This window comes from Haliaeetus albicilla, chromosome 17 (assembly GCF_947461875.1).
Source record: "Haliaeetus albicilla chromosome 17, bHalAlb1.1, whole genome shotgun sequence".
NCBI classification, from domain to species: domain Eukaryota; kingdom Metazoa; phylum Chordata; class Aves; order Accipitriformes; family Accipitridae; genus Haliaeetus; species Haliaeetus albicilla.
Window position 1 is genome coordinate 26,429,140 of NC_091499.1, and position 16,246 is coordinate 26,445,385.

Here is a 16,246-nt window from a genome sequence, read left to right on the forward strand (position 1 = left end):
TTCAGCTCAGCTGCTCCCATAGGGAGTTTGCTGACCAGCTTTTTTCTTTTTGATATCGCTGCAGATCAGCAGGTCACTCTCTATATTACAGACCTTTCTTCTAAAGCTTGCCAGCTCTCCTTTCCAATGACTAACAGTACATTCCTGCTATAGATGTGCAAACACATGCTGAATTTGTGAGATCAGAGACTGGGTATTTACTGTTAGCAAGAGAGTATTTGTCTATGATTCACAAGTACAACAGAGTCAATGTAATTTAACAAACAAGTAATCAGAGGAAACACTTTTCAACATTGTGTATCATCAACAGACTTAGATGCAGTGTGATATCTTTTAGGGTCAAATAATAATCTTCAACCTCTACAACAACACAGCATTTTTATGATAGAAAGGCATTTCTGTAGGATGGTATATCAATAGTTTATATATTTTTTTATCCTGTCTTCTAAAGCAGCCCAATTCAGGGCTGTGATGAAGAAAACCACGGATAAATGTGGCAAAGAACCTGGTTGCACCACACACTCCTATCAGTTGTATTATCTTCCCATGGCAAAATAGGAAATATGTTTTCTTTTAGTTTAGCGACATCTGATAATTTCTGTGATTAACAGGAACATTGATTAGAATCAGGTCACTCATTAATTTAACATAATGACAGGGTATAGGCAGTACCTTTTGAATAAGCAATTAAAAAGAAGGAAAACACTGAAGATGATTCTTGGGGAAATACTGGTAAACAACTGACCTTTATGTATTATAAATGAAATTCAAGCTAAGCAAAATTTATCTTTGTTATTGTAAAAGCTTTATGTCAGAAAAATGACAATTAGGTATAATGACTAGCTAATGAAATAACTAATAACAAACAAAAGAAAGAGAAACCAAGGAAAAAAATTAACAAGAAAGCCCTATTGCAGATCAGGTAATCCACAATCTCACATGTTTTGTCTGTAGAATATATATGCATATTTCTTCCACTAGACAGGTTTATCTGAGGAAAAAAGAAAGGCAGAGTGAATTTATTCCCAGAGAAATGAAATGTAAAGCAGTACCTGAAAAATAGTTAAGCAATATATACTGCGTTATCTTACTGCTTATATTGTAGTAATCCAATTTATTTCTGTCTACCCCATTGTTTAATTACAGGTATAAAAAAGCACAATTCAAGAACTGTATAATGTCAATGAACATTACCTACATTTAATGTTTATATCTATTGATGCTGCAGTGTTCCAAATAGTGATTTGTGGATTAGACCTTGGACTACCAGCCCCAAAGGGGCATTTTCCAGCTGCTGTCAGTGTTGTTTGTTTGTGACAGGTTCTGTTCATGCATCCTTTCATGTTAGTGCTTAAAAGACACATCTTCACATACTTGAAAGCATAGGTATGTTTAAATATTTATGGAATAAAAGGAATTTTTAAAATCTTCCCCTAAAAGACTGTTAGTGGGAATTTGTATGTTGAAGTCCACATGCTGTGGGTACGAACAGTTTTTAAAACTGGCTATTGAAGTCACATAATATATCTCATATTCACAAGAAAATGTTCTTTTTGTGTGCTTAGCCCAGAGTAAGTAAAGCAGCCCTCATCAGAGCTCCTGTCCCACAATGAACAGGCAGTGTCATGTCCTGTGTGTAAAGGTGGGCAAGAGGTTCCAGATGTTAGAGGTTAAAACTATCCTCTGGGTCACTCTGTGTCTCTTGAGAGACAGTAGTTAGTGGCTTAAAGGTGACATCTTCATATTCTTAAATCTAATCTTAAATCCTGTTTGCATGAGTGACCGAAGCTACTGATTTTATGAAATCGAATAGTTGGTCCAGTAACGGCTGAGGTTCACTTACTCACCTTTGCACAGAAAAAAAACGGAAAGATGCTTGCAGACACTTACCATCTTACTTAATAAGTGGTTTCTTAAAACACCTCTGTGCTTAACTGTTGTATAAGGCTTTCTGCTCTGTCTTGGGCACAGTTGTCTCCGAGGTGGTATGTGTCTGCGTATGTATGGGGAAGAGGGTGCTCAAATCTTAGGTGCTCACCTGAAGAAGGCGGTGGCAGACTGTGCAGTACCACTGGCTGGTCCTATTTTACTCACGTCCAGCTCTAAGTGTAAGGGTGCCTCCTCTTCTCCAGTGCAAAGTTAGTTGACTTGATATAACCTACTGGTTACTGGTGACTCCAGGAGGACAGCATGGAAGGAAAGCCATGTGCACTGAGCCAGGTAAAGGTGGCTCTTACTGGTGACAGATTTTGGTTGCTTTCTCCAAGGTGATACAGGTGCCTGCCCATGTGAGCTTCTCCTCCACCTTGTTTTGACGTCAACTACCAGTTAAGTTAGACTCATAGAGCAGCCCATCTTGGAAGGGACCTCCAAAGATCATCTGGTCCAACCTTTTGTGGGAAAGGGAGCCTAGATGAGATTATTTAGCACCCTGTCCAACTGCATCTCAAAAACCTCTGGTGATGGGCACTCTACCACGTCCCTGGGGAGGTTGTTCCACTGACTGATTGTTCCCAGTGTAAAAAATGTCTTTCTTATATTGAGATGAAACCTCTCCCAGTGCAACTTGTACCCGTTGCCCCTTGTCTTCTCTATGAGGCTTCTGGGGAAGAAAGAGTCTCCATCTTCTTTGTAGCCACACTTTAAGTAGTGGAAAACTGTGATGAGGTTGGAAAACTGTGAGTTAAAGTCATTTCTTTGAGTGTTTCTTACCCAGGATTTTTGTTTCCTGGTGACATAGTGGTAGTTTCTAGAATAAATTTTATTTTGAAAATCTCAAGGTCCTCTCACGAACATTTGGTGTGTTTCTTTTTTTATCACAGGTTCTCTGTGTTTATTGCTGGGTGTCTCTGAAAAAAACAGTTAAAGATTGTGTTTCATAACACTTTTTTGAGAAAGCTCTCACCCAGGGTCTATTGGCAAGAAGACTAAGTTTCTTGCACTGCAGGCATGGTGGGTTTTGGTTGTTAATTTTTCCTTCAGAGGCATATAGGACTGTATTTTCAAGGAGTTAACAGTCCCCACAGGGGGCAGATTTTTCATAAGTATTCTGCATGCAGAAACCCCTTGATTTATATGGCCAGATTTAATACATGTGGTCAACTTATGCGTTATGATCATTCCTGCTAATTGGACCTGAAATGACTGAATTAAAGCATATGTCTAGACTGCAGGAAAACCGCCCTCAGTCTTTGTCCATTAATCACCAGAGGTGAGGACCAGATGGAGTGGTGTGACTCTATTTTGGCCCAGGTTTCCTTCCCATGGATTTGAAATATGCATCTGAATCCAAGAGCAAGGCAGTGCTTTTGGGTGTTGCCATAGAGCAACAGCTCTCCTGAATTCGTGGAACAGTCATGAACAGAATAGTCTTATCCTCTGTCTGATGGGTCACATAACCACTTGAATACACTTTCTGTCTTGTAGGATGTGCTGTTACTAACTAAACCCTGCTCCCCTCTGCTGGAATCTATCCTAGTATTTTAGGACAAAGTGTTAGCAGGTTGATGTGTTGATTTTTCCTCTCTTTCTTGACAGCTCCTAGACTGTTTTGTCATCCCAGTGGTGATACTGCTCTCCTGGTTCTTCTTACTGGTACGATACAAGGCAGTACATTTCATTGGGATTGTGGTCTGCATTCTGGGCATGGGCTGCATGGCAGGAGCAGATGTCCTCGTTGGGAGACAGCAAGGAGCAGGTGAGTAAGGACAGATGGGTTGTATGACCAAGTTCTGTGCAGAGAAACTGCTGACCAGAACATGTCAGATTGGGGAAAAAAAAAACCAAAAAGGAAAATCGCCAAGAATCCCTATGCCTTCATGGATCCAAAGCACCACACCATTCAAAGTTGCTTATTCATCAGAAGGGACAGAGAGCAAAAATGGGGCGTCGCTTAGAAGTCAACACTGCTGCAAATGGGCAGCATGGGCCCTGTCTCTGCAACACAGGTTACCCTCTGTGTAGGCTGGGGGGACAAGCGAAATACTTGCAGTTTCATTCTGTTTTGGCTTAGTTGTTTGACTGCAAACCTCAGCTGCTTCCTTTCCAAATTGGCTACATCTTTGAGTCATAAGCACCTCTCACGTCCACTGTGTACTCTTACTTCTCAACTTTGCTCCTTTTTTGTACAGAGGCGGGGTCGCTGGGTAGATGCTAAAAGACACTGAACCTACATATTAACTGTAGCAATTGAGTTTTGCACACAGTCTCAGAGTAAAGGTTTGGGATTTGCCTGCATCATTGTTGAAAAGAACCTTCTTGTGTGTAAAATGTTCTTTTTGATGTGTGGCATCATATGAATAATGTGTGTGTAGCTATTAATGCAGACCAGACAGAGTTAGATGTCATCGATCAACTTCCTCTGTCACATTGATTTCTCTAGTGTCAACCCAAATGATGTGGGAAGGCTGGAAATTCTTTTCAAAGATTGTCAATTAGGCACAGTTTTCATTCTTAATTAAAAGCACTGAATTGTGAGCTGAGCATAATACACTGGGATTTAAAATTCTTGACTCGGCTTTCTGAATACAAATGCAAGTGCTGCAAGAACTGCATTTGCCAGGATGCTACTATATAAAACAAGGGAGTTTGTGACAGTACTCACCATATCTCCCTGCCCCCTTTTATCCCTGTCCTTTATCCTAAAAGGAGACTTTTAGTTCATAGGACTCCTCCAGAAATAGCCCTGCCCCAGCTAAAAAGGAAAGAATATACTCTGTACTATGAAATCAGCCAGCCAAAACTGCATTGGGAATGACTGATTTCAGAGGGATTGGGATTTGAACCTTGGGTTCCAGAGGAAATATCCCGTGTCCCAGTAATCTAGAGAGTAAGATGCTAACGCGGGTGAGTTGTAGATCAGCAGGACCATGTGGGGCAATGGACCTCAGCGGTCAAGGAACAGATTGAAGAACACTGACTTTTTGCCGTGCAAATGCAATAATTAGATATTGTTTGCCGTATTCATTACTAAAGCAAGGGTATAGCTGTTAGGTAAATCTGTCCAGAAAAATCTGTTAACATGCATTATTGCCTTTTAATTCGGACCTACGCATGAAAAACTGTGTCCATGCTTATTGCTACACAGAAAGACTGCACCTTTTTATTTTTAAGTGGCAAAATTATGTTATTAATGATGTTGTCTTTAACAGAGTAAAATAGATGAGCTGGTTTAATTTATCTGAAGGGGTAGAACTATACATTAAAAAGCCACAAATAAAAAGAAGTATTGGCAGCAAAAGAAAAAAATCTTGAAACTCTTCATTAAGGGGTTCCACACCATTTATAGGATTTTTCCTAGGACTGGGCAAACAAAAGAAAGGAGTACACCAAAAACAATGATGCTGTACTAGTCCTCTGTAAACTCCTCTGTTTATCCTCTATTTTAGGGGACAAGATCTGTTGACACCTGTGTGCCCCTGTTGACCGTACTATTTACTGTATTAGAAGTGCCATAAGGCTTTGCTAGGCACCTACTGCCTACAGCAGTCTAGCCTGCCAACTCTTGCAGTACGGGAACATGAATTTAAAATGCATCACTGTGAGATTAACAGGTATTTTCCAAGCTATCTGCAGGAATTAGATATAATGCGCAGGCATGCTCTCAACTTTCAATAAATATATGGTAGTATACCTCTTTTTAGTGTATCCTGACTGATGTTTTGCACATTACTCAATGGGGAAAGCAATTATTATCAAGTACTTTGTGCTCTATCACCTTACATGCCAAGTATACCTTAAAATAACACTTTACGGAACTAATAACCCTGAGGTACCTTGGTACTTGTGCTCCTGTAATACCCAGAGGTCTAAGACACAGAGGTCTAAGTGCTTCACCCAGATTTTTCAAAGCGCTTCACAGCTTTAGCTTACCAGTCTCTGAAAACCAGTCACTTCAGTCCTGTTAATAAGAATATGAGTGTACGTTTAATCTAAGATGGGACACATTGAGACTGCCTTTTAGATATTACAATCATCAGTAATTACAACCAAAAGCAAAGAAAGAGAAACACCTCTTAATGCGGGGGGGTTAAGGTGAAAATGTGGCAAAGTGGCCTAGTAAGAGTGTGAAAAGCAATCGTGTCAGACATAGTTCATATTTAAATGATTTATGATACGCTATAGTACTATAACTAGTCCCCAAAAGATCAACTCCCCTCTGGACTGTATGACTTCTGCTTCCAGAGAACATTAAATATGCTAAGAATGATTAATGCAAAGTGTGTTTTACCAAGCTAAGCGTTGTGTTTCTTCAGAAGAATGACCTACACCATTAAATTTGTCAAGGACAACTGTATTAACCTAAAAGTCTTTGGAATGCCTCTAGTCAGTTGATACATACTTCCTTAGCAATGAAACCAGTAGATGCATGTGGATTTTACATCCATGAAAATATGTCTATTAGGATATGTCAATCTTGGGGGAAAGTTCCAAAGTCAGCCTCTTGAGGAAGCAAAGAAAAGGCATTTGACAACCAGGATGCTAGGCATTATTAGGAAAGAAACCAAAAATATAGTATAAAACATTTTAATGCCAGTATATAAAGTTTTGATGCACTAACCTTTTGAGTACCATGTATTCCTCTAGCCACTGCATCTCAAAAAGAAATGACCAGAAAATAAGCCTATAGAAGCAATGGAGAAAGGTGAGAAAGGTGTTCGAAGGCATAAAATGGCTTCAGGATGAAGAGACTGTAGGCAGACTGGGACTTTTCATCTTTCAGAAAAGGCAAGAAAGAGACAGAATACAATAAAGGTACATGAAGTCTTCAGTGGTATGGAGAGGGTCAATACAGAGTGATTCTTAAATATTTCTCACAATCAGAAAATTATGGGATGCCCAATATAATTTTGAGGTATCAGGCTTAAAAGCTAAAACCATTAATTACTTTTTAATAGTAGGCCAAAAATAGACGGACTACACAAATTAACGAAGAATCCCTCAAGATCTGTTAAGTTTGATGGTCTAATGCAACTTCCATCTCAGAAAATCCCTGATCTACTGAGAACTGGCTGATAAAAATCCCGCTGTGCTTCCCTATTTCTTTATGCTCTCCTCAGCCACCCTCTGCTGCCCAGTGCCAGAAGAGGGTCCTGGGCTGGGCAGACCGTGCTCTGACCAGATCTTGGTTTCCTCTTCTGGGAAAGCCGTGAAGGTTGAGGCTCACACTCCGAGCATCAGCGTGCTGTGGGGAGAGCCGTCGCGGTGTGGTGCTCGGGGCCATCCCATCTCTATGAAAACGCTCAGCCTCTGAGCCGTCTTTGTTTCACAGATGCAAAAGGATGATATTTTTGTCTCGGCGGTTCAGCACAGCCAAGCTCTAAGGTCAAAAGTTTTTTCAGCAGTACTTCCCCGAAGTGTCAGTGAGTAGCTGTAATAAATACCAAATGAGTGAGCTCAGTGAGAGATGACTGGAGCCACTGTGGAACATCAAATGCATCAGGGGTATGAAGAGGTGTTGTAAAGTGCTGATGCTTATTTTAAATTAAGGGCATCTTCCGTGGCTGATTGCGAAAGAAGGCTAAAAGGAAAATAAGTACCAAATGTTAAAAAGATAAATGGTCAAATATAAACATGCCGTCAGTCAAGGTACATGCATAACAGAAATTCAGTGAGAGACTGGATGAGTACGTGAAAGAGAAATCTAGTAATGTTTGCTAAACACACAGAAGCCACATCTCCTCTGAACAGAAAAATGTTGGAGATTAAGAGAGCATTACTGTGAGTATTGTAAACTTCACCCCATTCCTATTTGTGCCTAAACAACTTATACTTTTCTAGTGCTTATAGCCAGTGTTGGAGACAGAATGCTGGATAAATGAACCCTTGGTCTCTCCTCTCATGACCTTTCTCATTTTCATAAATTTCATCTCCCTGGAAATTTCAGCGCTGTAGTTCGGAATGAAAACTGAAGGCTTAAGAGAACTCCATAAAGAAAAATGTAGAAAAGATAATTTTGAACCATTCAGAATGTTTGGCTTCCATTTTTATTTACTGCAGTGTGTAATTTACAAATCAATAATAATAAAACTTAAAAAGGCAGGAACTCAAAAAATAAATCAAGAGGTATTTTAAAAGAAAACTAGATTTCTTTAAAAAAAAAATAGTCTCGTACTTCAGCATTTCTACTGAACCTTTTCAAAGGAAATTCCATTATATCCAGCCCTTTGGAATATGGTTCTGCAGCAATGTCTGACAGCTTTGTGAAGCTGTAGCTCTTGTAGAAATCATTTAACAAGCCATATGTGCAGAGGGAATCGCATGCGTCAGTTTGCAATGCCAGGGCCTCAGTTTTCAAGCCAGAACTTGATCTCCCTGCGGCCCTCCCTGACCCGCCAATAATAAAAGCCTCCAAGACTTAAAAAGGTTTCAAACAGTCTTTGATAATACAATGTTTTAGTGATTATATATACCTGGAGGTACTGAAAATACATCTTGGTGTTCATTGCATGCATTAGGTACTACTATGTTAATTGAACCTCTTAAAAAATCTGTCATTATCATCGCCCTGTCTACACCCCATCCTTCCTCCTCTCTTTCTTGTCAAACAACTTCATGTGAGAATGGGGTCAGTATTGGTGTTGTAATGATTTCTTCACTCATTTCACAGGTACACGGAATTTTTCAGTTGTTTCCACATCTAAATAATGGACATATTTTAGTCCAGTAAGAATTCAAGATGAGATGCAAACTGCTCTATATAGCTGAGTCACATTCTTTCTGTAAAAAAAGTAATGATAATAAAATAAAAAGGATTAGTCACTGAAGAATGCCACTTGGTTTCTATATGTTTTTACAAATTCTTCAGATTCTTTCAGATTCTCTTATCTACAGCAAGGATAATACTCTCCCTTTGCCTCTGCTAGATTTTGCTGGGGTATTGAATGGAAACTGTTAAAATGACAGAACATTTGCATTCAGCTTATTAACCCAGATGTGGGCTACTTAGTGACTGAGGATTGAAATCTATAGGGAAGAACTTGCAACGGTTCTAAACAAAAGATGGTTGTTTTGAGACATTCTGATTTTTCCCCTGTTTATTCCTAGGTGAAAATAAACTGATAGGGGATCTCTTAGTACTGGGCGGAGCAACGTTATACGGCATCTCGAACGTTTGTGAGGAGTATATTGTCCGAAATCTGAGTCGAGTGGAATTCCTGGGCATGATCGGACTCTTTGGCTCCTTCTTCAGTGGAATTCAGCTGTAAGTGAGCAGGTTTGAGCCCCAAGGTCGTTCAAATAAGTGCAGCTGTGGCCTCCGTTGAGGTACCCTCACCCTCTCTTCGAAGGTAGCCTTTTCCTGTGGAGAGTAGATACCCTCTAATTCTGGAATTTACATTGGTTTTCATATTTCAGATCAGTGGATTTGAATAACACAAATTTATACCGAAGTACTCTAATTCAAGGGCTGGTGCCCTTGAGTATTTGCGTGGGGAGGCAGGAGCAGAAGACACATCCTACCATCTTGTTGCTGGAAGACAAGTGGATACTTCACATGTTGGTCTGATCTGTGGATAACAAAATCTAGACCTCTCTCTGGTTGTGTTTCAAACTTTTAAAAAGTCACTTAGATTTCTAAACAGGTAGAAAACACATCCAGTCAGAAGGTATTTTACTGATTGGCTCATTCTGTGTAACTACATTATGATATGGCGGAAATAATGAAAAAGCCTTTGAGAAACTGGCCTTTTTGCTTCAAAATGTTTAGTACTCATGTGATTGTCACATGGATTTCACTTTATTTTCATTACTGAGTCCTGTCTATATCCACATGTACCTAATAAGCATCTCACCTGCAAGCCTAAGAGGTGGAAGGTAGCTTCCAGTGTTGTAATACTGTGACTGATGAAAGTATAGTAAAAGTCACCATGCAGGATTGCCACATTTTATGCAGATCTGTCACTGGTGCTTGTCACACAGAATAACTTTTGATTATTAGTCAAAACCATGTTGCTTCCCTGCACATCTGAGCTACTTAGCTTCTAAGAACAGAGACTGGTCAAAACAATAACCTATCAATTCCCACTTAATTAGTTCTATTTCTTAAGCCAGAAAGCTTATTATATTTATGTGGGATCTGAACACGTGATTTAAAATTATTTATATTAACTGGCTGCTGTACAAGCAGTTCCTTTTTTAAAAATACAGAATTCAAGAGCACGTAAATGTGCCTAAAGCACGTGTGGCTAAAGCATTTTTGTTACCTACAGTGTTCATGATGGGTAGGTACTAACTGATTCTGAGGGCATCAAGGCAGTGCCCTTGTCTTGCTCTGTGTGTGTAAACTGTCATGTACATGTCTCGTATTCCTGAATTTAGTTATAGTGCCATTAGCCCCTCTTGACCCAAGCAGTTAGTCACAATTCAGGGTCTGTGAGTTGTTTTGCTGGGGAGAAGAAACTGGTGCAGGAACAAGGCATCTTTGTATACAGAGGACACAACTGGAAGGAAACAATAAGAAACCATTTCTTTGCTGAAAGCCCTAAGGTTTTTCTAGTCAACCTTTGGCCCAAAAGTTCTCGCCAGCAGGGTTTTCTCCACCGGCCTTTGCAGCTTTTTGCTGCTAGTGCTTTTGTGGCACTTTGTGGAGACCCGACCATGTTTAGCTCATATATGTACTTTTTTAACAAAGTGACAAAAGCTTGCACATTGGGAGAGACCAGTAATGTTTCTGCTACATGGTTCCGTGAAGCAATCCAGCATTTTCTTGCCTTTACCTGTAATGAAGAGCAGACATCACACAGTTAGTGTTCACAGAGGTTTAATCTAACTAAATATACCAGTTGTTTCAAAGAGAAGCCAGCTCCCCATGTTCCAATTGCAGACTCTTTCTTTGAAACACTACTGGCCACTTTGGTGCAATATAGGACCTTTAGGTTCTGTAAACTGAAGTAGTCTGCGGAAGGAATGTCTCAAATAGTGCCATTTCCCAGCGTGCTAGACACAGCACTGGTGAAAGTTTGGTTGGCATCCACAAAGTGATTGAGGATGGGGAGCACGTGTGCTAATACCACTGGAGGTGTAAGTCTTATGTTCATAGGATTTACAGGGAGCAGTACAATTCTGAAGAAGGGAAAATATCAAAAAGTGTGTAGGACTACGCTGAATGTAGGAAAGACAAAACAGTACCCACAAGTGAATGTCCCCTTTATTGACATGCACTGATCTCAAAATAATGTAGTAGCAAAAAGCTGTGTTATGTGCCTTTTTTTCCATGTGTGTTTACAAATATCTACATAAGTGTGGGTGCCCCATGTTAGTTCATGCCTCAGCTCTAGTACAGGGCTGTGTCTCCAAGAGGACCTACAAGTAGGCTGTTGTTTTCTAGATCAGTTTAGCAAGAGTGCTTAATATTAGACTGTAACATAAAATAACCCAGATAATGCCTGTTAGACAGCAAATGAAGGGCTAAGATGTCAGGGCAAACAGTGAAGTAAGGGAAAGAGTTGGCTAACTACCTGGGCGTGGTGGAAAGAGAAATTTAGCGGCTTGAATGTGATTAAAGCAGGGAGGAACTGTATATCAAAACAAGAGAAGAAATTAGTTTACAAGAGTTGGGGATATAGCAACTACACAGTAAATGGAGATAATGCTGTCTGATGGAATCACATAATCATAGAATAACCTACTTTGTAATGGACCCCTGAAGGTCATCTGGTTCAAGCTCCTGCTCAAAGCAACTCAAAGCTCACTTTAAAGTTGTGTCAGGTTGCTCAGGAACTTCTACAGTTGGCTTCTTAATATCTCCAAGAATTGAAATGCCAGTCCTGCTGGGCAACCTGTTCCAGTGTTTGACCACTACTTTTTTTCCTTACATGTAGTCAGAGTTTTCCACGTTGCAACTTGTGTCCATTGTCATTCATCCTTTTCTTGTGCACTACCCAGAAAAATTTTACTCTATCTTTTCTGTAACTACCCATTAGGTGGTTGAGACAGCAAATTTATTGTCCTGTCCTCCTTCCCCTCCAGCTTAGCCTTCTCTTCTTCACACTGAACAAACCCTGCTGTTTCAGGATCTCCTCTTACATCATGTGCTCCAGCCACCTGACCATTGTGATGGAGCTCCACTGTACTCCCTCCAATTTGTCAATGTCTGTCTTATTCTGGGCGGCCCAAAATTGGATATAGTACTCCAGCTGCTGTATCACAAATCATGTCCTTCAACCTGCTGGCCAGACTCTTACCTGCTCTGCTCCAAGGACACATTGCTGACTCATGTTCAGGTTGGTGTCCACCAGGACTCCAAGGTTTATTTCTAAAAAGCAGCTTTCTATGCAGCCAGCTCCCAGCCTGTACTGTTGCATAGGGTTATTCCACCTCACGTGCAGGAGTTCATATTTGCTTTTCTTGAACTTCACGAGGTTTCTCTTGGCCCTTTTCTTCAGACTACATTGTGGGTAGTCCACCCATCCAGTCCATATCTCTTCAGTCTCTAAGGATCTTTTGGGAAATCATGTTGGAAGCTTTGCTAAAGTCAAGGTAGGTTACACCTCATCCTCTCATCCATTCCTTTGCCTTTAGTTACTGAGCCAGTCATCTCATTTTAGAGGGCAGTCAGGTATGGTTTGCTCTTGAGAAGTCTGTGCTGGCTGTTTCCAGTCATGTCTTCTTCATTTCCTGCAAATGGCTTCTGGGAAGATTTGCTACATAATCTTCCCAAAGGTTAGTGCAAAGCTGGGAAGGCTGTAGTTTTTGCTCTTTTTGAAACTGGATGTTGAATTTGTCTCTCTTCAGTCATAAGGGACCCCCTCTAATCACCACAACCTTTCAAAGATCATTGTGGTTCCAATTCTTCAGTGAATCTGGCATCACTAAATGGCAACTTCTGGCAAAGTTGTTCTTACCCCTGTTTGTTTCACAGATCATAATGAATCACAGACCATAGCATATTGTTTTATACTTCTTTTGTATCGGATAGGCAATAGTATGAAAGTGATGTTCCTACATTTAAGTTATATCAAAATTCGTTTGCCAGAGCAAGAGATGTTGCAATTTGTTTTCATGATATTCTTCAGGAAGTGCTGATAAAAGAGATATATGCATTATGTATGCAAAGACACTTATAATTTAGTTATTTTGCAGACAAAATAATCTTATTGTTCTGTACACAGTATTGGATTTGCCACACACCAACAGCAAGCAAATTAGAATTTCCAGGATGCAACTCTCTAGACCAGATTAATCTGGAAGGCACTGAGTTCCTGCAGTTTTACTGTTAGGCTTGGTCTTCCGCATACCACCTTTTGTACTAGGTACTTTGTTTTTCGATCTGTGTAATTCCATGTTTTATACTTGTTTAAAATAGTGTCCAGACTAGCATGCAGCGTTCTGCACAGCAGGAGCTATCTGGAAATCACAGATCAGAGAAGGTGGTTAGCTGATTGAAGACCTAGCTCGTGGGATACCTAATCTCCAAAGGTCTATTTGCTTGGATTGGGAAGAGCTGACATGTTGCCACCTTAGAGTTTTCTGGATCTGGGATTTTGATGTTAATTTACAATGCAAGACTTGCATTGCAAGATGTTGGAAGTTTGAAGGTTTGGCCCATCCTTTGCTTTATTTCCTGACTTTCATTGCTGCGACTATTTGATCTCTCTCAGCATGTAACAAATCACTGTATTCTCCCCAAAGCCAGCCTGTGATATCTATTTATTTGACACTGCAGAGCCGCTCTGAAGGGTGAATAACTCAGGCAGATACATTATTAATCATTAAAGTTCAAAAGCTTTCAGAATGTTAAGTCGGAAGAGTAGAAGAGGATTGAACGTATAGGGGGATGGGCACTTTGGGCAGGTATATGGAGAGCTGGAAATAAACCAGTGGAAACTGTATGCTATCACGTCTGATTACTGCTCTGAAGATCTTTCAAATACACGGGCACAGGGATAATGCCAGAGTGGATTAGCAAAGTCTGATTGCATTTGGTTCCTACAGAGATTTTTTATTATGAGGTTATTTATGTTGTTTTGTCCAGCATTTGAATTGAATGAGTGGAAGTAATTTAACTTCTGTTCTCTTCCATCAAATTTTGCCTTCTTTTCTCTTATAGTGCAATCATGGAACACAAAGAGCTGTTGAAAGTTCCCTGGGATTGGCAAATAGGTAAGAAAACACTTTACTTCATTGAAAATAGTTGCTGAAGGAGGCGTGGAGACAACCAATGTTTGGGGAGGCAGGCACAAAGTTTCACAGGAGCCAATGTTTGTGACTTTTCCGCCAGTTACTGCCAAAGGTTGAACCACATGCCTCGTAACCTTTCTTAAGTGATCTGTCCTCCCATTGCCGTATTATGCCTCCCTTGCACCATTAGGTTAAGCATATGAATGCCATAAGATAATTATTCAGACAGCCGTGAAGTAAAACAATAATGGGGTTCCAGTCCTGAGATTCAGTGCAACACTGGGACAAATAAATGAGGTAGTCATTAAGAGCCAAACCTTTTCAATGAATGCCAAAGAAAGAAAATGGAACCTAACAAAAAAAAAAAAAAAAGTACTTGCAGTGCATATTATAGCCTCATAAACTCATTTCCAAGGGGAGCATTTCTGTATGCAAATGGTTAATTGCTTTCCAAGTAGTCTTGGTGGAATATCTCAGATGTGTCTTTTAGACAAGTTTAGGTAGCACCATGGACAATGAAGCTCTTGTGGTGTTCTGCTATGCAGTGGATTGCATTTTCCCCTTGCAGTTTGGAAGCTGAGTTTATGATCTAAGACTCCCTTCTACTTAGTCCAACAAATTATTTGCTTTAAAAGCAAATCAACATTTAGGAGAGTCCCTATAATCACTCTTTTGCTATTTATGACAATAGAAGAAATAAAAGAAAACCAATAGAATAGAGCTGATGTACTCGGCAGGGGATTCAAGCTTTGGCAATCCATTGACAATAGCTTGTTACCTAGTTTTAGAGTGAACATTGAAATGACAGCTCAAAAGTGTGCAAAGGCAACTGATTATGAGGGGAATCCCTGAGGACAAGGGATACAAGTTATGGAATACACTGTTGTTTTCTTTAAACTTAGTTCACCATTTCCTCTCATCATCATAAACCTTAATAAAACCAGTGCATCCTTCACAAAACACCGCACCTAGAAGTCTTGAAGATTTGATGGTTGAGCTGTGCAACTAAATGACAAATCAATTTAAAGTATCCATGGAGAAACACACTCAACTACATACTATAAGTGTATTGGCCTTCTTTAATCTGAGATAATTAGCATAACTGCATCAGTGTTTGTTTATATTTCATGATAAGGAGCTCAGGGACATGATTAATCTGGTACTGATGGAACTAGCAATGGTCATAGTAAATTAATCTACTATCCGTGTAAATGTCATATATACTTCCATGGGAGTTCTGTTGTAACTCAATATCAGTGAAATGCGCTATTAAAATAAAGCCTTACTTGATCTGTGATGCCATTAAAATGTCATTGAAAGTTAGTCACTAATTCTGAAGAGTCCCTACGCTTCATAAGGAGGAGATCGTCTTAGCAAGAGCATCATAGATACGTACTTGTTTTGTTAAAGCAATAATTGGAAACGCGGTGTAGTTGAACATGGATTAAATGGTGACAGTGTGTTCTTCCCTGGCTTCCACTGCACTTGGTATGCTTTCCATTGCATTGGCAGGGATACAAGGTTGTCAAGTAGTGATTGACAAATCTATGTCAGGGTGTTCACAGCCTTGTCCTGAATAGTTATCCACTGCGACAGACTCAAACCTACAGTCCAGCAGAGTTAAATCATCAGCCTTCTGAATGGTAGTGATAAAGTCACAGCAGGCAAGCTAATATATAACTCAAGGTGGCCTGTTGCCATCTGCCATAATTGTGCTATTAAGAATGGATGAGCTACCTTTCAACTGATGTAAAATGCAAATGATTTTTGAATATAAAGATCTAAAGCCAATCTGTTACGTCTATCATGTTTAGAACAGGCTGTGGCCCTCCTGATTTTAATTTTGGTAATTCCCCTGATACATAACATCATCTTCACACTTTGTATAAATCAGCGTAGCTCTGTTTGAATCCTTGAAGGTTTAAGTATTAATACTTGCGGACAACCTGACTGAAAGGAGAATGATTATACTGTTCTGACTGAGTGGTTTCATATGTGATCATGACACATTTTGTAGAGTGATAGATGAAATAATAACAAATAAACTAACATCAGTTTTATTTAAGAGAAAAGCCAATTTGAATCTCCAAGGAAGTGTCCTTTGTTACAGGGGGTTTGAATATTTCTG

The 16,246-nt window shown here is 39.8% G+C and overlaps 1 protein-coding gene across 1 annotated transcript in view; it reads left to right on the plus strand.

Annotated features, from left to right (window-relative positions):
* SLC35F1 (solute carrier family 35 member F1) overlaps nt 1-16,246 on the plus strand; it is a 255,373-nt gene that overhangs the window by 209,948 nt on the left and 29,179 nt on the right. The window contains exons 4-6 of the mRNA XM_069805117.1: nt 3,538-3,697; nt 9,046-9,202; nt 14,048-14,100. Coding sequence (XP_069661218.1) covers nt 3,538-3,697; nt 9,046-9,202; nt 14,048-14,100 — 370 coding nt within the window. The remainder of the gene's footprint in view (nt 1-3,537; nt 3,698-9,045; nt 9,203-14,047; nt 14,101-16,246) is intronic.